The 23,441-nt window shown below is 40.6% G+C and overlaps 1 protein-coding gene across 8 annotated transcripts in view; it reads right to left on the bottom strand.

Annotated features, from left to right (window-relative positions):
* Nucleotides 1-415: 415 nt before the first annotated feature.
* The window catches only part of SLC24A3 (solute carrier family 24 member 3), a 356,171-nt gene continuing 333,145 nt past the window's right edge, over nucleotides 416-23,441 (bottom strand). For 6 of the 8 annotated variants that reach the window (XM_039529108.1, XM_039529106.1, XM_039529105.1 and 3 more), the window contains 2 exons: nucleotides 17,078-17,143; nucleotides 13,131-16,258 (listed from right to left, as the gene is read on the bottom strand). In XM_039529108.1, coding sequence (XP_039385042.1) covers nucleotides 16,109-16,258; nucleotides 17,078-17,143 — 216 coding nt within the window. In that variant the 3' untranslated portion in view covers nucleotides 13,131-16,108. Of the gene's footprint in view, nucleotides 3,156-13,130; nucleotides 16,259-17,077; nucleotides 17,144-23,441 lie in introns of those variants that run through there. The other 2 variants (XR_005595867.1, XM_039529110.1) reach the window with 2 other exon arrangements.

Genomic DNA, 23,441 nt, shown 5'->3' on the forward strand with positions numbered 1-23,441 from the left:
ACAAAAGTTGATTACAAGAAGTCTTGCTGTACTAATAGCACCTCCTAAGTTTTGTCTTCTAAGGCTGGCTCCATGGGGCCTGAATCTGCACCATCAACTTCAGTGGTGCAAGACTGGTCCCAAAACAAGGATATTGGACTAGATCAGTTCCAAGTTAAACCAGGGTAAATCTGGAGCAACTCTATTAACTTCAGTGGAGTGACCGCAGATTTATACGGATGTAAAAGAGCAGAATCTGGCCATCTATTAGGCAAATAAAATTCCTCAATGTCTGTTTTCTATATGGCAGTCAGGTACATAAAATCTAGCAGCCTCCTTCCGCACTATGTCCAACAGAGCTTCTGAAGTCCCAGAGGGTGAAAATTGAATAGTGAAGGGAATGTAAAGTATAAACACTACTACATTTCTTTTCCCTGGTTTTTTTTATTCAAATGTTCAGATCAAAACAATGGTACTGGATGTCCTTAGAAGAATAAGTCAGAAAATTAAAAAGTAGGATATTGACCCACAGTTGATTTTCTATTTTTCACAATGTGCCCTAAAGTGTTAAGTTAGTACCAAGAGAAGATTTTTTTTATTGATAAAACGTATTGTCTTAGTGTAGATATCTGACACAGTATCAAATCAAATGACAAAACATTTAAAGTAATTCAATCTATTAAAACTTTCTGATATTCCTTAGACAACAGTGATGTGAATTTTTGTTTATAGTTATAACACTTGAAAAACACAGAAAATACAAGTTTCTAATTCATAGGTTACCAGCAAATAGAGAAATGCATGCTCTCATTTCTGTTAAATTTCTAACTGACACAGGCAAGTGGAACAACTATGCATACAAGTAATACTCTATAACAAATTGCAAAACAAACGTACAGAAAGACAGACAATAATACTTGTACAAGTATGACAAAATTATTGTAACTTATCTGAAAAGGTAACAAATGTTTTGTCTGTGGCACCGCCATTTTGACATTTCAAAAGCACGTTAATAAGAAGCTATTTGGAATAGAACTTTATTACTATAAACAGTTGAATTTTCTCCTTGCTGGTGAGCCCCGGCTGCTATAAGTGAACTATATGTTGTGTGCATTTCAGATTTACACTCAGTTGCACCTACATTTTCTTCATTATGGTTAGAAGCATCATGGAGTCTTCAAACTCAATGGAAAAGAACCCAGATAACGTTATTTGAATAAAAGATGTTCAGATCAGTCACTTTTATTGCTGTGCTTCTGATGCACCATTAAGTAGAAAATTAAGCATGCACACAATAGTTTAAGGAAAGCTATACAGTTTGATCACTGTTTAGTTTAGAAAAAGCCACACCAGAGACTGCATTCAGTGGTCTAGAGACTTTAGCAAGGTTAGCAAAACAAAAAGTTTTCCTTAAGCGTTCCAGGGAATACATTACATTATTCTTTATCTCTAACAACAATGTAATTGTAAACACATTCTAGCCACAGAAGCATGTGCTGTCAAGCCAGTGCCACTAAAAAAAAATAATTAAAAAATCAAAGGGCTCACACTCAACAGCACCCGTTACTTTCAATGGCAGTCACTGGGTGCTCGGCATTTTTTTTTTAAATCCATCCATTTATTTAGTGCCTAAATGGGAGCTGTTGAGATGCTGAGCTCTAATGAACATCTGACCCTGAAAGCACTGCCACTTATGATGGTTGAAATTCACCTCTCTGCAGAGGGTTAGTACTAGGCTTATGTGGCACATACGTCCTACTTAAATCCTATTTATGGGTTTAAATGTCTCATCAGCCTTGTACTGCCTTTCCGCACAGGGGTGAAGTTCACCCCATAGGAAAGCTTATCCTGTGCCTATTTCTGGATACATAACAATGCACGAAAAAAAGCACCAATACTGTCTTCCTGTGTGTACACACCCTTTTGAATTTTTGCTCGTGCCTTCTAATCATGAGAACACTTCCATGGTTTCACCATTTTACTGGGGAATTTGGCATTGCACAGGACACTGCCAGAGAGGGAAATATGTCTCTTCTAGCTTATTTTCCATCTTGTATTTCACTGTGGCGATTAAAATAGCTCTTAACAATTATTTAATCAGCTAACCATGGAGTTAGGTACCTAAATATCTTTGAGGATCTAGGCCTAAGAGCCTAATTGTGACTTCCTTGGTCATGAGAGTAGATGCTGAACTCAGTGAGGCTTGTCTTATGAGGAAGTTGGTCACAATTTGGCCCTGAGAATTCAGTAATTGCAAAGGTGCAATTCGTCTCTCAGGTATATAGGTCTATACTGACACATGTGCACGGTAGATTTTCATGATCAGTGATACACACTTATTTACCTAAAGTAGGAATCAAGTCTGACGCATGCAATATTTTGGACTCATCTTCCCCATTTTGCCTGGTAAGGAAATACAGTACTTGTTACTGGAAAAAACCAAACCAAACCCTTTTTCAGAACCGGTAAGTGAAACTGTAAAGATCAAATATTCTTTCAGACACATCACAACAGAAATGCAATCCTTGAAAACTTGCCAACATTCTCATTACACAAGAATCTGCGTTTCATAATGCAGTTTTACTTTCCTTTGCATTTGCTCTCCGCTTGTGCTGTATAAAACATGTATTTATCTGCTGTGCCCTTTTGATATGCCATTCATTTTTAAAATTAGAAAGCTTTAATGACTAAGGTATCAAGAATTTATTTGTGTCTTTTTTCAAGATCTCAACAAATGCAATATTTTAGCTGGAGTTTTAGTTTATCTAGGAATGTTCTGATTTCATATCCCAGTTTTGATACAAAGAAATGTATGTTGTACGTGAAGATTTAGACTCACTCTGGAGAGCTACCAGAAAGAAAGATGTTTTCTGTGAGAACTTAAGAAGAATTCAGTTGAGTCATGAACTCTGCAATAAATGGAGGTTCATTTTATGCAACTCTTGCTTCATAATCAGCCTTTATCCTTTTGATTTGCAGGCTTTCTTCCTAAAATGAAAAATACTTAAGTGTCTAAGAGCTTCCTCAAGCATAAAATTCTGACCTTTCCTCTCCTCTGTCCCATTCTTACGAAGACTCCTGCACTGCTTCTTGCTTCCTCCACATTGAGTTCTACCATAATTCACCTTGATGGCAATGCCAGGTGATACATCCTCCTAGAATGGAGATGTACTGACCTACATGAACAAACAGGTTTATTGAAATGGGGGTACCCACTTGCATGTTTGCAAGGAGTAAGAGCATTTTATTGCAAGATTTCAAGGGGTTGATCCAATGCTCCGTCAATGTTGCCATGACAACTTATACCAGCTGAGGATCTGCACCCAAACATTTACTTTCATGTTACAAAAATGGAGGTCATCACAGGTAATTCGAGGTCAATTAGACTTTTTTTAAAAACAGTTTTTGGAAGAAATTGATGCAAACTTGGGAAAGGAAGATCTTTTATAAAAACCTCACGAAATGTAAATTTTAATGACTGTAAATGGTGCTCAGAAAAAACAGGGATGGTTGCCCTCAAAATATGATAGATTGACAGACGGAGGTGAAGGTTTGATATTTACGCATTTCTACTCCAGCGATCAGTACAAGTGACCAGCACAGAGACATTTTTCAGGTTCTCTCAATGTTCAATAACTACCTGCACCATAAAGGTTGCAGGAAGGGGAATCGCAAGCTGATTAAAAAATCACAGTAAATTAAATGTCTCACCGCTTTTCACGGAAGTTCAAAATAATGGTACTAATGTGTTTAAACAGCTCCAACTTTAGGTCCTGATTCAGGAAAGCACCAATGCCTGCACTTAACTTTAAGCGTGGGCTTAAATTCTATTGACTGCCCTGGGTTTTAACTGCTCTTCCTGAACAAGGTAATGCTTTCCTGATTCAGGGGTGTAATTCTTCACGTAAGAGAAATAAATAAATAAGTGTATAAATATTTCAGTGCACAATTTCCTGACCACTTTGATCATTTTTTAAAAACTTTCTTACATTCAGGAAAGGGAACTAGAATTTAGCATAGTGGTAGTAACAATAATTGGAAATACTATTGAATTTACAAAGATATGCTGTTTCGACTTGTCCTGTTATATTTCTTATATACATATATATGATTGGCATGCAACACTAATATTTACTTGCTGATACAAACATGGAAACAAATTAAAAACAAGTAATCATCTTTTGCACTTACAAAAATGTGTGTGTGTGTGTAAGTATCTTAAATACTGACATCAGTTTCTGTCTTCTCAAGAGCCCGAATAGATTTATCTTCCTATTCACATGGCAGCCAGCTACCACCGGACTTTGTTTTAATGACAGAGAACATACTGGGTTAAAGTACATAATATAAATCTTTGTTTAAAAATTTAAAAAAATAAGGCCCAAAATCTGTCATATTCACGACCAAATCCTTTAATGAATATAGTTAAATATGGGATGGCCTGGCTTCAGGAAGCTTAAAATACCCACATCAAAACTATTATCATTCAGTTGGATCAGTAACGCTCATAGTGTAATCATTTTCTTTGTCTATAAAAAAGCCAGGATCCTATCCATTTCACTCGCTTACAGTGGACAGAACGTGTTGTCTGTTTATAAATGAACAAAACAGGGATTCCCAGGAAGAGGATCGAATATAAAATACACCTGCGTATTGTGCAAATTTCACTTTGAAGAGACACTGATTTCTCTTTGGGAAAAGATTTTGGGAGAGGATTCCAATGGCCTGTGTAATGAGCTGATGTTTCAATGAACATGTGCAGTGTAGGGTACACTGTGAGTTATACCAGCGTGCTATTGAGACAGGTATTTGAAGCAAGAGGTCCACTCTGCATTTTCTCCCACCTAGTCTTGGGCCCAAAACTGCCTCCTATTTCTGTTAGTCCAATGCATGACTTCTGTCTTAGGTAGTGCACTTGTAAACATTCAAATCCACAGGCTGACTCTATACTTAATAAAGGGATTATGGTAGCACAATCTCACATCCTTTTGACACAAGGAAACCAATAATACCCATCTACAAGCAACCAACCAAATTCAGAGGGGAAGCTGCTTTTGAAACAGAATCCACAGCATTTGCCCAACATTATTTTACACCTGCTAATTTTTCAAATTCTCCACCTCTCAAACTATATCAGAAGTCTTCCTATATAATGGCCTATGGAGCAACCAGCCATCACTCGGGTTGTTGCGTCCTAAAAATGTGGTGGGACGTGCAGTCAGTCAGATATTTGTAGGGAAATCAGGGACTTTTGATCCTTCACCTTTCAAACATTCAAGAGCATCCCTGCTATGAAATGTATTTCTCCCACTCCATCCCCCGCAACATATTTTTGTTCAGTTATTATCATCATTTGCTACAAATATTATGAGATGGAGCTATAGTCATCCCTGGTGTAACTCTATTACTCTTACAACAGGGATGACATTTTCCTGTGCTATAGACCTCATTTTATAGTTTTGAGACTGGTGGATGGATTCCACCCCATAAGGACCTTCATAAATAAATTGCAAGGTGCATTCCCCATCCGACTAAAGGAAACTAACCTTTCCTCAGTTGACAAAGACTGTCCTGATGAGACTTGTACTGATAAAGGACTTGTTCTGCAAACTCTCAATCACAAGAGTAGCCCTTCCTACAGTAATCCTATGGACGCAAATGGGTCTGTATGTGTAAGTAATGACTGGACTCGGAATTTGGGTGAACTTTCACCTTATAACAGAATGTTATCGTAAGAGTGCTTTCAACATTTTGTGTTAAATCCTGGCTCCTTTGAAATCAATGGCAAAACTCCCATTGACTTGAGTGGGGCCAGGATTCTGCTCTTATGTTGTATCTTAGCCTCCACACCTACAGATGCAGCCATATACACAGAAGGAGAAAAGGGGTAACTATCACTGCAGTACCTGAGCCCAAAATTTGCCAGCCATACCAGAAATCTCTTTTCTTCTTCAAACTAGGCTATAAACACTAAGATGCAACAAAGAGCTCCAAGTCTGTCAACGGACATTTGGAATACGGAGAAACTGCCAAGCTTACTGAACGTACAGCATGTGCTGTCTCACACCCTTTTATGTATTTACGAATCACTCAGACTCAAATGAACGGTGACACACAAACTTTGCTAATCAGACCAGCTGAATTGTGACCTCTCTGTTGGAGAAAACAGTAATAAGCATTCTTGATTTTCCTGACTGTGGGCCTGATCCAAAGCTCATCGAATTCAATTGACTTCAGTGGGCTGAAGATCAGACCATGTTTGCTAAAAACATTCCGACATGCTACCTCATTTGTGTAGCAAAATCCAGGAATGTGATATGCCAACTCATGGCAAAACTTAACAGGGAAAATCTACTTTCCTAAAGAATACTACAAAGAGTAAAAAGCTTCCTCAGTAGTTCACTCTTAGTTAAAATCTCTTTTCAGTCAAAGGCACATTCGGTAAAGACTCTCCTTGCTAGAGTCTTGTATTCTGCTCATTCATCACTGAATGACTTTTTCTACAGCACTGCTTGGAATGGGTAGACTTTACTGCATCCACGGTTTATGCCAATGGGTTACATCCACTGAACCTGACCTTTAGACCCCAATTCAGCAAAGCACATAAGCACATGCTTAGCTTTCAGTGCACGCTTAAGCTCCATTGACTTCCTTGAGACTTAAGCATGTGCTTCAATGCTTTGCTGAATTGAGGCTTTAGGGCCTGATGCAATTCTCATGATAGTACATGGGACTCTGTCAGAGCCTGTAATGGGAGTTGGATCAGGCCCATAGGGAGGTGTAAATGACACCATGTTGTGTCAGCCTGGCCCCCTGTATCCTTATGGGCATTTACCCCAATGAACCTCAGGGTCTTGGGTGGAGAGAGAACTTTAAGTTATGGTTGGACCTCCACAGGAGTGCTTCTGATAGAGGTTGCTGGGGAGGGGGGGATGTGTGCTACACAAAATCAGCACATTCCTAGCTATACTAGCCATGCCCCATCCCTGTTCAAGGCCATGCATTTTTTGAGTTTCACTGTGTCTTTGCAGGTTCCCAGACAAGCTTTCCTGATGCGCTGGCTGCCTCAGAAGCCCTGTGTGTGGTGTTAAGCTCATAAGTACCATCATGACACTGGGCTGAATCATATCCACTGCACAACCCCTCTCCCCCAATACTTTAAGCCTATCTAATTTCAGGAACCAACAACAATGGAACATTAAGCACATTTTTCTTTTCCATAATGTCATGGCTAACTGAAAGGAAATCTATTCTCAGAAACTCTATTCTGATTGTGGTTATCTCCCTTCTAACATTCTGCTGAACAGCAAAGTAACTGCAGCCTGACCCCTGTCAAAATGAACCTGTACTGTATACATCTGCCTGAGTTATAATTGCAACTCATTTTAGGACTCAAAACATTTGGTTCATTCTCAAAGATAGTAACATTCAGGTAATGTATATTAAATGTGAAGAATGAAATCTAAAACTACGGAAATACTGAAACTTCAAAACAGCTACTCTGCTCAAAATACCCCTGATGTTATTGACTTAATGTCATTGGCAGTTGCATTCCTTTATTGCTTCTTCTGTTAATAGTGAAGGTAAAGGAGTGTTCTTTCCTAAGGCTCTCATCTAGTGTAACGGCTCAAAAATTTGGCATGAATCCTTATAATCTTGCCATTCTGTATGTAGAGGCAACCAGCTATACGACGGCTTGTAAACAGATAATCTGTCCAAAGAATTATTTTACCAAAACCATCCAGTATCAGTTACTTATGTTCAAATCTAAATCTATCTGTATGTAGAATTTTATCTGGACACTTCTAGTGACATAGTAACTAAGATTAGCTTTCTTACCACTGATGAAGCCCATTTATGTTGATAGACATTTTTTCTTTGCAAGAAGAGGTAAAAAAGAAACAGATACAATTTGTAACAACCTTACAGTTGATTCTATTATGAAATCTGTACACTGTTCTATGGGATCCAATAACAGAGACCTCCTAAATTACAGATGAAAATTACCTGCTTTACCTGTCACAGATATGCTGATCTGCAACCACAAGGCTAATGGGAAAATATTCAGCATTTGAACAAACTTCTGTGCCTATAATGATTGTTCATGAAAGTTCAGGTACTTAACACTGAACCTCATTTCTCCAACTTGCTATAAAAAGTCACGTTTATTATTAAAAACGTCCATGTTAATTTTAGCACATTCAAGTACTACTCAATTGAAAAGAACAAAATAGATAGGGGTTTGGGGTGTTGTTTTTTTTGGTGTGGAAGTTTTAAAACTTGTTTTACTGGTAATTTGAAAATTACAATTAAAAACTATTAAAATATTTGGAACCTTACAAGAACTGTGCTTCTTTTACTAAAAGCTTTCATGAAATTAGCTGGCTCCACCCACGCTTCAAAGACTTGGCATAGTTAGTGGGCTGTTAGAAGTGGATAGAGTTAGATTCACAGCCAAATGTTACAAATTATACCGCTTGATGTGTGATCAAAGAAACAAAACAAAAAAGTGTTTTTCTTCCATGCTTGCCTCGTTGGGCATACCTTGCCTTTTCCCCCATGGCATAAATTTGGCTTCAACTCCAGTTCTGGAAACTTAAAAACTTTTGATTGTCTGTCCAATGAGTCAGCAGAGCTAGGGATAAAGTAAATGAATTTGCTCCAAGTGAAATATGCTACAAGTTCCAGGCTCCTACAGTTCCTAGCCCCTATAACACTTTCATGTGCAATCGCCTTCTTTGTGCCAAGCTTTATTAGTAAAAACTAGTTTGTTGATTCGGCTTAAAAAAAAAAGAGTTCTGTGTCTGATTCACTTATTCATATTTTTAAATAATTGTTTTAAAGACCAACAGGATGTGCTGTTGTAAAGACATATAGGAAGAAATCTTGGCCCTGCTGAAACAATGACATTTTTGCCATTGAGTTCAACAGCGCCAAGGTTTTGCTCAGAGTCTTAGGGCACTGGAAACGCTTATCTTTCTTTCAACTCAGAGCCTCACAATAGACCCAATGCATTTGTACAGCTTATTCAAACTACACGCATTACCAGGCATAATTCCTTATGTTTGAAGCAAAGCTGCCAAGGCCATGTCTGTATTCAAACTCGCATCACTTCAACCTAAATGTGTGATTTTAAACTGATTCTGTTAAATTGTGCAAATCCCTGTGAGGATGCTCTTAATTGGATTTAAAGCTATTTTATATTGATTTAGCTTAAGCCAATGCTTTACCAAATGAAGTTTCATTGCTATAAGGCAGGTTTAAATTCAATTAAGAATGTCTGTCCACATTGAGTTTGCACTGATTTAAGTATATCATTTTAAAAACCATTTTAAAGTTAAACTGGCATGTTATGGCATCCATCTTTGACAAGTGAGGATTTGTTCCCTGGACCAGCTTTTAAGGTGCACAATTCTTTATAGACAGTCCCACAGTCATTTCTGGCTGATGCAGCTTCCGTCAACTGAGCCTTATTTGCCCCAAATGTCCTGCTTTAAAGCTGTGTTATGCAAGGCATTGGTATTCTTGGTTGTTCCCATTTTAGCAAGCCACATGGTATTTTTCTTTTCTGTCCAGGGTCTGTTCTCTGATCCATTTATGTTTAGGCCTGGGGTGCCTTTTCCCCAGCACTCTGTTGATGGCATCCATAACGGAAGACTGGAAAGAGTCTCATAAATTGTTGACTTGCTCCTGTTCAAGGCTTTCATCTGCAAGGGCTAAAGCTTCAAATCAGTTGCAGATTTCAGCTGGCATTCCATTTTGACAGCAGCAGTCAATCAATTTCAGTAAGTCTAAATGACTAATGGAAGGCTTGGTTTGAGTTGCCTTCAACCTCAGTTCCACCATGGCCACAAGCAACCGGTGATCGATATTGACCACTTCAGCACACCCGAACACCCAATAGTGGTGTATACAACTTCTCCACCAATGAAATATGAAAATGTGATCAAGTGCTTTGTGGGTTTGTCCCTCATTGGAATACCAAGTCCATGTGTGTATGTTCTTCCATTGGAAATTGGTATCAGAAACATGGAGTCCAGTTGCAGCACAAAGTTCAAGCAGTCGCTCACCATTGCTGTTCACAATTGCATCTGCAACAAAACACCCAATGCTTTCTGGCCAAGCTTTCCTAGTATTGGCTCCCAGTGCAGTGCTGGCATCGCATAGCGCAATGATAATGTGATGAGGGGATACTCCTCTGATGACATAACATATCGCTCATGAGTATTGTTCCTTGTCCTCCTGACTGGCAAGGTAAGTGGGGGCATAAGCATCAATGACAGTGATGTTGCCATGTCTATAAGAAAGTCCTTGTCACATGATACATTTGGAGATGGGAGATCAGCTTATAAGGGCTTTACAGGCATTCCTTGACAAGGCCAAGGCGACACTGCTGAGGCCTGACCATACATAATGATTGCTGTTAATAATTGTCCTGCTGGTGCAGCTCCAACAGGTCTCAGTGAGTCCTGCAACAGAAATGTTGTATTGGTTCAATTCAGTGATGGGAGGGTAGGAGCAACAATGGTTTTCAGGGTACGTTCCAAACTGCAAATCTACATTGTGTGCAAAGGTCCAAAAATTTTGGTTCCATCAGCCAGTGGGTGGGTTGGGGGGTGTCTCGTCACTTCCAGGTTACAGTTTGAGTAATGTTTTGTGTGCACTGAGGCAGAATGTCTGAGTAGATGGAAAAAAACATTTTCTGGTGCTTCTTAACCATCCTATCAGAGCTGTAGCTCCACAACTCCAGGAGGATGTGAAGAGCCCAATGAGAGCCCCTCCATGTAAAGTAGAGGATGTCACTATCGAGGAGGTTTGAAGCGCAGCCTGTAAGCTCAAGAATGGCCATGCTGCCGATGTTTGTGGTATAGCTGCTGAGCTGATCAAAAATGGCCAGGATTCTGTCTTGGGATGGCTGACCCAAATTATCAATGAAGTATGGATTCATGAGAAACTACCTGATGACTGGAGCCATGGGATTATTCTCCCATTTTAGAAAGGACAAGGCGATAGTCTGGTGTGTTCCAATCATTGCAGCATGACTTTGCTTTCCATTGCAAGTAAACTGTTCACGCTGATTCTTCGTGAGCATGCTAACCCCCTGATAAAGAATCTACGCTACCTACAGCAAGCCAATCAACCACAGAACAGATTTTTACCATTAGACAAATTATTGGAAAAGATCAAGAGTTTTGGCACAGGGAATATGATGTACATACAGCTTTTATTGATGTAAATGCTGCCTCCAACTTGGTTGATCATTGCTCCCTGTGGCCCTGTCTGCAAGCTGCTGGTGTGCCTGGTAAGCTCTTCCACCTTCTCATAGAAATACACTACCAAAGTGAGAGCTGTATCCACGTAGGTATCAGGATGTCCAACTGGTTTGAATAGAACAGCACTGTCCATCAAGGATGCTTGGTTGCCCTGATATGCTCAATACTGTTACTGACTGAATGATGGAAACTGTCACTAGTCGCATACCAGGGGTGGTACTGCATGACTCCCGCATAGCAGACCTGGAATATGCAGATACCACAGCTAGATTCTCATCCTCAAATACTAATCTCATCAATGTCCTGAATATATTTATGGAAAAAGCAAGTAAGAAGTAAGACTTGTCTTAGGGTGATCAGATGTCCCGATTTTATAGGGACAGTCCCGATATTTGGGGCTTTTTCTTGTATAGGCTCCTTACCCCCCCCCCCTCCGATTTTTTTTTTTTATTATCTGTTATCAACTGCTCTTCTCTTCAATTCAAAAAGAAGACTGATGAAGATGGAAGATATGATCTACCCCCCCTATCTATCATATACATCAAGGCAAGAAGAGATTGATTGAATTTGTTTGTTTTCTTTGTTCTTCTGTTGTCATGGGAGGGGAGGGTTGCCTTTGCTGAACATCAACACATCAACATCAAGGTCAAAGGTTATATGCATGCTCTTTGGAAGTCTCTGTGGCACCAACGCCATATATCAACTCTAAGATGAGTATCTATCAAGCAGCAGTGGCTTCCATCCTTTTTATGCTGGCTCTGACCACCACCACACCACAGAGACGCACTGGACTGGATGCTTTTGACATGAACATGTAACATCATATTGATAATATGGTCATTCATTCATTGTTCAAAATGAAATGAGGATGTCAGGGTCAGACCCAGTCTCAGTCCAGTGTCTTTCCACTCAACTCTTCATCATCTCAGCTAGGCCATCTGCTATCTATACTCCATACCATCCACACACCACCAGCTTTATGAATTCGATTCAACAAAAGCAGGATGGAGAAGACCTTGTGGATGGCCTCGCACAGGCTGGAAGGATAGTGTGGCTTCCGACTTTGCCTGCCACAGCCTTAATTTGGAGCAGGCCACAACCTTGACAGGAGACTGAGCTCTCTAGAAATGGTTGATCCAAAGTGTGTACTCTACTCTCCATGAGCAGGAGAATTAATGAATTAAATGAATGGTGTATTTCTGAATATAGACAAGGCCTGACATTGCAGCATGATCTGACATGCCCTCCTACTTAATTTGAAAAGATAAATTTGATAAAAGAAACATCTGTCAGTAGTCAGAAAGTTGTAGGTTTTTTTTTAAAGTATCCAACAGTATTTGCTACCTACATTTTATTTTACAGATTATTAAGAAAAGTCATTGAAAATCTGGGCTACTGTTATTGCACGTTAGATGTTAACCTCCGGTTCTTACACTGACATTAAACGTTGTGTCCTCAGCACTTGTGGGTGTTTTTCCCACTTCCTTTTCTTTGTTTTTGAAAGAAATTTTTGTTAGGAATTTGAATGCTTAAAATTAGCATAAATTGCTGTTTCACAGGTGCAAAAGCCACAAATCCAAAGCATGCAAATTCACTAACTTCAATGACACAGCTCAGGACACAAAGTCAAACACAAAGGAACAGAGCAACACAGAAACCTCCCAAGCCACACTAGTGTAAATGCCCTCCACGCGAGATATTTTCTGTTGTAGGTACCTATAGCTACAAAAAATGCATTATTTCTTTAAAAAAATTATAATAATAATAATAAAAAGGAAGGTATAGAATTCTACTTTGGCAGGGCAAAAGCAATCTTTCCTTTGTCTCTTAAAACCACCCACATCACAAGATTTTGGCATTTAATCACTGTCAAGGGAGGGCTAACCATGTGTCAAACAGAGTTGAAACTATGGGATCAGATATTTGGTGTCAGCCTAGACAAAATCAGGTCAAAAGTTACTGGGGGGAAGGCTCTTTAAGCTCTCTTTGAAATGCTCATTAAAAATTGTCTAGGATTGCTTGGAAGGAAAACTAAATGAAAGCTGTGAATACTCACTGTATCAGTCGGCATAGGCAGCGATCTTATTATTGTATGCCTTAGGGAGACCTTTCATGAAGAGTGATCGCAGAATAAACTTTGCACAGAAAAGTGCTTACATTTTTGTCTTGGGAGATTTTTCCATGGGCTTTAATCAAGCTATCAGTTTGAAAGGCTCTTTCTTTTAAAAACAAATGAGAACTCACACACTCAACCGGCCCTCAATTTCAAATCAAGCTTGTATCATGTGCTTTGGTTTCAGATCACAAGTACATCTAACTCAAACAGTCATCAAAGAAAACATTCTATCACATCTCGTAAGAATATGGCACAGGTAAGAGCAGTTCAGTGCATCTAAGATACCTCTTTGCTTACACCTGGAATGAGCAACTTTCAGAATATTCTTGCAAAATGCACAAAGTTCAGGATACATATACAATGCAAAGCTACGATACTACAGTATTTGATGTATGTCAACAGGAAAAGTTCCTAAAAACCAGTCATGCAGTTTTTGTGCCATGGGATAGATAATGGCTATTTCGTAGAAATAGATCCAACTGGCTCCATTGGAGCAGCAGTATAAATATTCAAAATAGAAATAATAATAGGCCCTGATGTGAAACTTTTTTTGTCCAAATATTGTCTCTTCTGCGAGTAAGGAAAGATTCAGCTTAGGAGCTACTATATCTTGTTATAAGCTTATAACTGTCCTCAAGGTTGGAATTTACTGAAATGTATCACATCATGCTACTATTTTTTAATTTAAGGAAGTCTTTTGAGACATTTTAGTGGTTATTATTAATTAAAAACACACTCAGAAGGTACAATGGGGATTTCTAATGCAATGGGATTTCCATATGGTGTAGTTCTTAGCATGCTGTTCTTAGAATGCTGCTTAGCGAAACAAGTGGGATCACAGTTATGTTCCTGAAGAAAAAATAGCAACACATATATAAAATGGAGCCCCTCTTTTCTCTCCCCTTTCTCCACATCTGCTCTGTCTTCACACCTACTTTCCTCCAGAGACCCACCAGTCTGCTTTTACCCACGGTGGATGTGCATCAACTTTCCATGGAACTTGCCCGATTAACTTGTATTTTCGCTTGTTCCATGTGAAAAGGATAGAAAGTAACGTGCTGTGTCGAATAGAGATCACAGATTGGAAAGGGTTATTTGTCCGAAGAGAATGAATCTTAAATAATCAAGTGCAAAAGTGCAAGTGAGTTGCTAAACTGGTCTTCACTCTGAACTGTTTTTCTTCCGCTAGTTCAGGTTTTTTTTTTCTCTTAGGGCCCTGTTTTGTTGTGTCCTGTCTACCAATATTGGCCACTGTCTGTACCATAGACAAAAACATTCACCTTGTTGGTAGTATCTTATTACGCTTCATAGAAGAACATATACAAGGAAGAGGAAAAAACTATACCAAATGAATCAGAAGTGATCAATGCTTAAAGTAAATACAACAGCCAGCACTGGCAAGAATCTACAATTTCAATACATACAGGTGTGGCAATCATAGGTGTTCCTCATGTAGTGGAATTTGTCTGCATATTAATACAGTATTATACAAAACCTTGCAGGTCTGTTAGAACAGCGAATGGCAAAAACTTTCATCATAACTTAGATTTGTGAGTGAATCTGCATTAAAGATATTCTGCATTTTAAAAGTGCCATTTCTCTCTCTCTCTCTTTCTTCCTCCAGAAGGAGGTGGAATAAATCCACGACAATCTGATATCAGATAAGTTCAGCTGTAAAATTTTTTGGCCAGGTCCAGTGTATTCTTTAAAGAGTGGCAAATTATGACTTCAGTAACAATGTCGGTGCAAAATATGCCTCTTTCCTTTTAAAGAAACCAGTGTCTACAACTCATTTTGAGAATGTGTGACTGTGCTTATGTCCCTCTCACAACGAATAAGACATAAAACTACACACTCCCCCAAAAAACTACAAGAAGTTGGATGATCCTCTGAAGTTCTGACCTTGCATCGCAATGTGTGGATCATTAAAAACCAGGACCCCTCCTCGTTAGCCCTCGTGGGCTGGCAGTCCTAAACCATTGCTTGGAAGTCATATAAATAGCCTAGCAATTAAACTCTGACATTAATAATGAAAATGGTAGCAGTGTTTACCCTTTGAAGCCATGTTCACCTTGCATTCCTTACAACACCTTTAAGAGATGCGTTAATCATAGTATAAGCTTGTTATCCACTGCCTTGCCAGTCATTTTTTTAATAAACAGTCAATCCACTCATATGCTGAGTATTTCAAATTGAGTTCCCATAATACACTGCACTTGTGACCTTTGGATCATTACACAAAATCCAGTGCTCAGAAGGAGAAGTTGCAAAGAGAGGCTGTTGATCTCTGGAAAAAATAAAAATAAAAGATTCCCATAGTTCTGCTTGAAAAACACCCCATATACAATGTACCCTCTTCTTCTGCATTCTAGCAATAGTCTTAAATCATAAATTAGATTAGTCTTCCACCAAATAACTTAAAAAGGAAGGAATTGTAGCAGACCAGTTTTGCCTGGCTCAACGCCAGATAGCAGCCAGTTCATTTAGAATCCCAGTCACTGTTCAAAAACTGAACTTGGAAATCACATTAATGTTGAAAAAAAAATTATCTTCACATCGATGCAGGATTTTTCCAGGTTTCGGGGTCGGAAGAGGGTAAACCGAGATGGGAGGAGAATCCTATGAACAGTGAGCAGGATCTATTTCACGACCATTGGGTGCACCGTGTTCCGGAGCCGCCAGCCGTGTTTGGTATTGCACAGGTAAGAAGGAAGTACCTCTCGACAGTCTGCCACCCGGATCAGTGATCTCTGCACATCGGCAAGTTCACAAAAGTGAAAACATTGAATTCTGTCATGATGGAGAAACATAAGAAGATGCCGTACAGGAAAAGGCACACAATTCCCAGCTTCTTGTCCAGCTTCCATTTGTTCATGTGGACACCAAATACCTACAATACACACAGTCATTTGCTCAGAGTAAACTGCAACATCACAAACATTTACAATCAGTGGCCAGCACCTTTCTCAATAGCGTGACCATGACATTTACTTTTCCGTTGCTGAGTGCCATTGACTTGCTTGAAGAATATTCTGTTCTCAATTGCAACTTATCATTTTAGGATATTACTATACAGTGCGCCAGATGTACTGCTGGAGTAAACTGGCGTAGCTCCATCAGCTGCACTGATTAACACCAGCTAATGATCTGGCCCAGTATTTTAATAGTCAGTTCATTCCGGCAAGAACAATTCCATTTAATTCTACGAGATTCATACCCCTTAAACTTTTCAATGGCCATCTCCCTTCTGTGTGTCTAAAACAGCTTTCACCTGTGTACCTGGGCCTGCAATTTGCAGGTGCAAACACCTCTGTATGCTTTAAACAGTCTGATGCTTGAATAGGAACATGTCAGTTTTGTTGTGTTTTATGGCAAACTCATATCTGCCCAGCTGGAGAGTGGATTGTGCACAAGAGTAAGTCTGGCTTCATTTCTACCATGGAAAGTGACTAACGATTACTAGTGAATTTCCCGGGGCTCCTCTCAGGAAAAAATACACAATGTATGAGCCATCTTGTGTCAGGCCAGATAACTGCTTGCAAAATACCAGATTAGGCCCCTGGAAATTTTACAGTAGGAATCAGCAGTACCTCTCAACGGGACTCACAGCAATTGCTGCTGCTCTAAGAGAAAAGGAGCACGTGGAGAAAAAGCAAACGTCTATAAAATTACTATCTTGGAAATGAAGAACAAGAGATTATATACATACGGTGACAAACACTGATGCCAGCAGCAAGCCAACAGAATAGATAAGTCCTCTGCTGTTTAACTGGATCTGAAAAGAAGGAATTTTATTAAAACTATGTGAGAAGTTTGAAGAATAGAGTTAATCTCTGCTAATTATTCTGTAGCCATAAACCATAGTTTCTAAACAACATCTCCAGCAATGTAAAAGCCAAGTAAGAACATCACTGTTTTTAGCCCACTCCCCATTCCAGAAGAAGGTGTTTGATCAAAGGGTGACATACTCAGAGCCTGAGAGCATTACAAAGCCTGCCACTCCCACCTCAACTTTCTTACTTGTCTCATTATACCATGAGAATGTACCTTCCTCCTGATTGACTCCTGTGTGATTCCCGCATGAATAACATGGGGAAAGGCCTTTTATCCTGACCCATCATTTGATTTTCCAACTATCGTGGAATAAATTCCAGGATAAAAATATCCTTTCCCCCGTACTGTTATTAGGCTGCATAAAGGAAACAAAGATGGAATCTAATAGTGCAGATTGGCATGGTCCGTTTATGCCGTTAGAGGGGATCTCAACTATCTAGTGCTAAGTGAAAAGGCTCTTGGTTCTGTTTATCTAACTAAGGCTCCCATCACCCAGTGTATGAAAGCATCTCACAGTTGTTAATGAATTTATCCTCATAACAGCCTTGTGAGGTAGGGAAGTGCTATTATCCCCATGGGGCAGCTGGAGAACTGATGTGCAGAAATTAAGTGAGTTACTCAAAGTCACCCAGAAGCAGGGAATCAAACTCATCGCTCCCAAGTCCTGGGATTAAACCCCTAACCACTGGACCATCCTTCCTCCCTTTATGCTCATATGAGTCTGTCAGAGCTGTTATTGTTTGTTCCTTTAGGTATTTTAATTGTTTTTTTCTAACTGGCATATCGGAGAATTCAGTTCCAGACTAAAGCTGTTTGAGTCAAAACTCTCTGCTTCAACTGGCCCATGTACCTGGAAGGCCAGGTGTTTGCACTAGGATTTCAATGAGAGAGAAATGTACAAGAGTCTTTTCCTTCACTGGAAGGTTAATACCTTCCCAACTGGAAGCAAAGCAGCTGGCCGTTGTGGAGTGGGTACCATAGGCTACTGCAATTTAACCCTTCAGGCTACTGAATTTTTTATTTTCTCCATGCAGTTAAAACCTTAAAGCCTAAATAATCTTAAGACTGTCTCAAATTCTGCTTATGCTTTCCTGGGTACACCTCACAGAATAAGTTTCATTAAAAAAATTATTGTATATTATCACGTAAAAGCAAGTTAATGTAGAGAATTTTTGCTTGGTAGATGCTGCAGTCTATTAAAGCAGTATTCCTGCAGTGCACTACTAGCAACAGAGCATTATAAAGTAACTGAGCCAAATTTAGTCCTCCACTCAAATCAACGGAGTTACAGAAGGGAAGAATTTGGCTCATTCTGTGCAAAGAAATCATTAGCAAAGTTCAGTTAGAATCAACAGGCCCCCAAAAGGCAAATCATTTCGGTCAGTTTAAGATTCTCTGTAGCAGGAAGTCACTTTACACACTACAAGCATCTTTAAAAGATACTTCAAATGAGGACATTTCTAATGTTTGTCTGGGTGTGTTTATTTTCATTTAGTGCCGGAATATTTCCAATAGCATAACTCTACTTGTTACTGGGATCCAGGGGACAGCTGAAAGGGCAGTGTTCTTCCTTCAGTGGGCTCATTTCCAGCTCTTAATTACTCAGCTGGGTCTACAGATGTATACAGAGCAAAGCAAAAGCATTAGTCCATTACTGCAAATGATTTGCAGAGCAGAAAATAATTCTGAGGATAAAAGTTCATACACCTCTAACAATGTGGGCCTTGTGTTTTAACAGCTGGATTTCTTTCTGGTTTGTAAAACTGTCCTTAATCCAATGAGCAATTCAAATGAGAATGTTCTGTGACAATGTAATTTACTCAAGTGCCAACAGGGGAAATAATGGTACACAGTGTATCACCAGCCATCTTTCAGCACTCACATCCTCTCAGCTGGATTATAAAGTGGCACATCTGTAAGAGAATTAGGAATTGCAAATGCAAGGGACGGCTAAAAGCTCAAGAACTACATGGCACAGGACTCCTAAGGCATTCACGGAGTTCTACAGATACACGCAGGAAAAACAAATTGGCCACCCATTGGGCCAGACTCTGGGCTCGTGACACAGGTGTAGATCCACAATAACTCCATCGATTTTAGTCCCCCAGTGCAACTGAGAGTAGAATTTGACTGGAAAGAGGAGCTCAATTCTGGCATTTGTCAGTCACAATCCTGCAATAAACTCCATGAAGGCAGATCCCTCTATGCAGGCACTACTTCTTTTTCCGCTAGATTCCACTTCAACTGGCATATTTAATACCGACAGTTATGAAGTGGACGTCTGTGCTGGAGGCAGGGTGCACCTACATGGCAAGATCAGAGCCTTACACGGGCTTGAAGAGGGGATTGTCTCTTATTTCGTGCTTGTTCAGAGCCCAGCACAATGGGACCTCTGGAAACCATTGGAATGAAACTAAATTATAATAATGAGAACCGTTCATTAAGTTCGTATTGCTGCTATAAACTGGAGATGTTACGGTTTTTATACATGACCTGTAGCCCAATCGAATTCTGGAATTCTGTTGCTGCCCCAGATTAACAAAACCATCATGTGTTATTCTCAGTAGTCTGACTGCCCCAGGAAACTAGAACATGGATTGCTTCAAAACAGTAAGGCCAAATCTGGCATCGCCCATGGAACTGAAGGAGGGAAAAGTACTGATCTAGCTTTTAATGTAAACTGCAGGCTGCAAGTGCCACCCACGGAGCTGAGTGCTTGTGGAGCTGTGGCTGGAGAATGGAAGAAGGCTCCTGAGCCATTTCTGCTCACAGCATCAATTACCACTTCTCAACAGCCCTCGCAGTTTTTCTGAAACAACATTTTCTCCTAGGGTTGGAAGGAGTGTCTGCCTCCTTGTCTGAGTTCTGAGGACCTTCTCCAGTACTTCTCTCTAAACCTGTCTGCTCTCCCCTGAGATCCTCACATTGTGCATGCTGTAATTATGGGGAAGGAGGGATGGACAAGATTCCCTTACTGGCCTGTTGACCATGCTGACACTTCCTCTTTGCTGAGGCTAGGCTTGTTGCCTTTGGACCACTCCCATCCTTTCCTGACCCTAAACTAGAACAGCAAGTAGTCTTACTGGCTCAATTAATGACGGTAGTATGGATTTACACTGGTGTAACCGATATCAGAATCCAGCCCCTAGGGATCCTGCAGAGCTGCCGGGGCTGACCAAGAATCGCTAGGTTTTTTTGTACAATAATTCTTGTTTGGATTTTGATTAGAAGCTGTTTCTTCCAGGCTCCAATATATTTAATCGCTGGTGATATTAAATAAACCAGCTGAAGTGGAATCTAGCGGAAAAAGAAATAAACTGAAGCAGCTGAATGTTTTTAGCATGGAAAATACCTGCATTCAACATGAAGGACAGATGGTGCTTCTCAGTGACATGACTGGACTGGGATGAAAACAGGAAATGTACCTTTGAAAGCAGAAAAGTTCTTAAACCTACATCTAAAATGGGCCAAATGTTGATCTATAAAAGGACAATTGTTACAGGGATTTGTTTTTCAGCCCGTCTGAAAAAAAAAATCCTGTTCTTAATTAATGAAGAATTATTAAAATGTACTAAACATATGTTAAGCATTTATTAATCTTTTATACACTATTTATAAAGGGAGCCTTAAGAGAAGGCATGACCATATGGTCTGCTGGTCTTAAAACCCAACAGGCCTTACAAGAAGGTTGAGTTTATAAAGGGTTAATAAGGATTAACAAATGTTTTATTAAATGATTACTCAACTGTTACAGGGCAATGGATTGCTTATGACCCCTGTAACAACCCCCTATAACACACATGACTCAAGACTGTAACATGTTTACAATGTCTATTAATTATTTATTAACAGAAACTTAGTATAAAGTGTGTCTCACCTCACAACAGCAAATCAAATAATCCAATCAACTGCCACCCATCGCAACACCTCAAGCTGGAGACTTGAGCATCAGTTTTCATGTAATGGGGTTGCATTAGGAGAGATGAACTCTCACTCCAGCCTGACAGTTCTTGTTTTCACCATTAGGTAACTAGATATGCTTCTATCCTTGAGTCAAATAAAATGACCCATTGTAGACAGGCAACCTTGCAGCAGCTTTTCTTTTGTGAGGCTTGGCATCCTCCTAGAAAAGGATGATTTCTTCGAAGCGATGGGAGAATAGTTGTCTAACTGAGCTACTTTAATTTCCATGTCTGAGCACTCTATGCCCCTGTGATGGCGTGTCCACCCCCACACGAGGCCTGAAGGGGTAAATTAGGCCAATTAACCTCTTGGCTGCACCTGGAGGAAAGCCAGAGCGTGCTAGGGCCTAACTAGCTAGGGGAGGAGCTGGGCAGGGTCTATACAGAGAGGAAGTTAGCAGCAGAGAGGGGGCTGCAGTCAGGTGAGTCTGCGGTCACACTCCCTGAGACAAGGGGGAGAGCAGGAGCCTGAGAAAGGCAGGGTAGGAAACGGTCAGATCTGAGAGGGATAGATCTGAACTGCTGGTTTGAGGGACCCTGGATTGGAACCTGGGGTAGAGGGTGGGCCCGGATTCCCCTACCAACCACTGCAAGAGTGGCAGAGTCAGCACAGTGGAGACTGCCTGACACTTTGAGGATAATATCCCAGAAGGAGAGGATGGTGGTGACTTGGCTGGAGGGCTAAGCCACGAAGGAGAGGCACTGCAGCTCCGGACTAGCAGGACAGCAGTCGCAGAGCGACTGACCGGAGCAATGGGCTGAGTGACTACTGGACAGGGACGAGTATTTCCCCAGATGAGGCCCGAGGAGGTGCTGCTGAGCGTTACAGCCTCGTTGCAATGAAAATCATTACACAAGCCTTTTTCTGACGGCAGGATTAAACCTCTTCCATGTAAACAGAGAGGGATGGTTTCCTTGGGGAAAACAATGCTCGCCATGGAATGCACTTTGTCAGGAAGCTCAGTTGGCTGGAATTGATATTGCAGCTGTATTTTCTGGAACAAAAACTACAATTCACTGGGCAAAAACCTTGTTGGGAAATGCAAAGCGTTATCCAAGCGACTGAGAAGAAGTTTCCATGGTGGTTCAGGAGTCGGAAATGTGTCTGTGGCATGCCCCATGCGGGCCCAGCGAAGTGGAAGGACTCAGACTGGAAGGGGGAAAACTGGAAAGAATCTGCTGGTAGGTGAATTGAGAACAGACAGCAAAACTGGGTAAGGAAAGTTACTAATACAAAACTGCCCACGCGTCAGATTTTTACCTGTTGTAAACAGGCACAGCTCCTGTGGTTTCCTCTGACTAGGAGCGGCATTGATTTGCACCAGCTGAGGAGTTGGCCTGCTGCATGGATATAATCCATTTTTTTGTTCCAGCTTCAGCTCCTGTTTTTGCCTCCCTCCTGCTGCTGCAGGGTGTGTAAGTGTCACTGAATACTAGGATCCTACAGGACTCTGTCATCACGGGCTTTACATTGGGCAGTCAGAAAAGGACCAGGCCTGTTTGAGATTAAGGGCATTTGGATCTGGAGTGCGAAGCTATTCCAGTTTTTGAGGAGCTGTTGCATGGGGTTCTCACTCTAGGAGAGAAAGGTCTCTTCCCAGCAGGCTGAGCTCATTGCCTGAGCAGCACTGGGGAAAGAGATTGCAGCTGCGCACACTTAGCCAGCCCATTCCTAGCCCTCGCTGCACTTCTCATGAAGACACCTAAAGCCACCCCCATAATATCAATGAAAACACAGTAGCTTTTGTTCCAAAATACACAGTTGTGATTCTCCTATCCCTGAAAGAAAGACGAGATGAGTGCTCAGGGGGCCAGATTTAGACCTGGTGTAAGCAGGTTGCACCTCCCTTGCAAGTGCCTGCCTGGGCCAAATTATTTGGTGGTGTAAACAGTGGTGTCCCGTGACATGTGACAATAGGGCAGAAAAGCAAAGCAGGTGTCAATGGGCTCCTACTGCTTTATTTTACCTGCTTAACCAGCTAGATGTTTTCCCCGGCACAGCCGCTTCTGTCACGTGGGGTGTAAGTTATGCCCATTTTACATACACACCTATGACCAGAGCGATGGAGGTCACACTACTTTATCGTCTTCCAGCAAACTTACTTCTGGCATGTAACATACACTGCTGTTCTCCTCAGCCCACAATATGGCTCAGTGTCTCACTGGCTTTACTGGCACAGTTTTGCTGTTGTAGCCTTCTCCCTGGCTCCTTTCGCCAACCACTATAGTGCTGCAGCCTGACCTATTCCCACCAGCCACAGGGGAAGCCTCAATGGC

The sequence above is a fragment of the Mauremys reevesii genome, linkage group 3 (genome assembly GCF_016161935.1).
Source record: "Mauremys reevesii isolate NIE-2019 linkage group 3, ASM1616193v1, whole genome shotgun sequence".
Lineage (NCBI taxonomy): Eukaryota > Metazoa > Chordata > Testudines > Geoemydidae > Mauremys > Mauremys reevesii.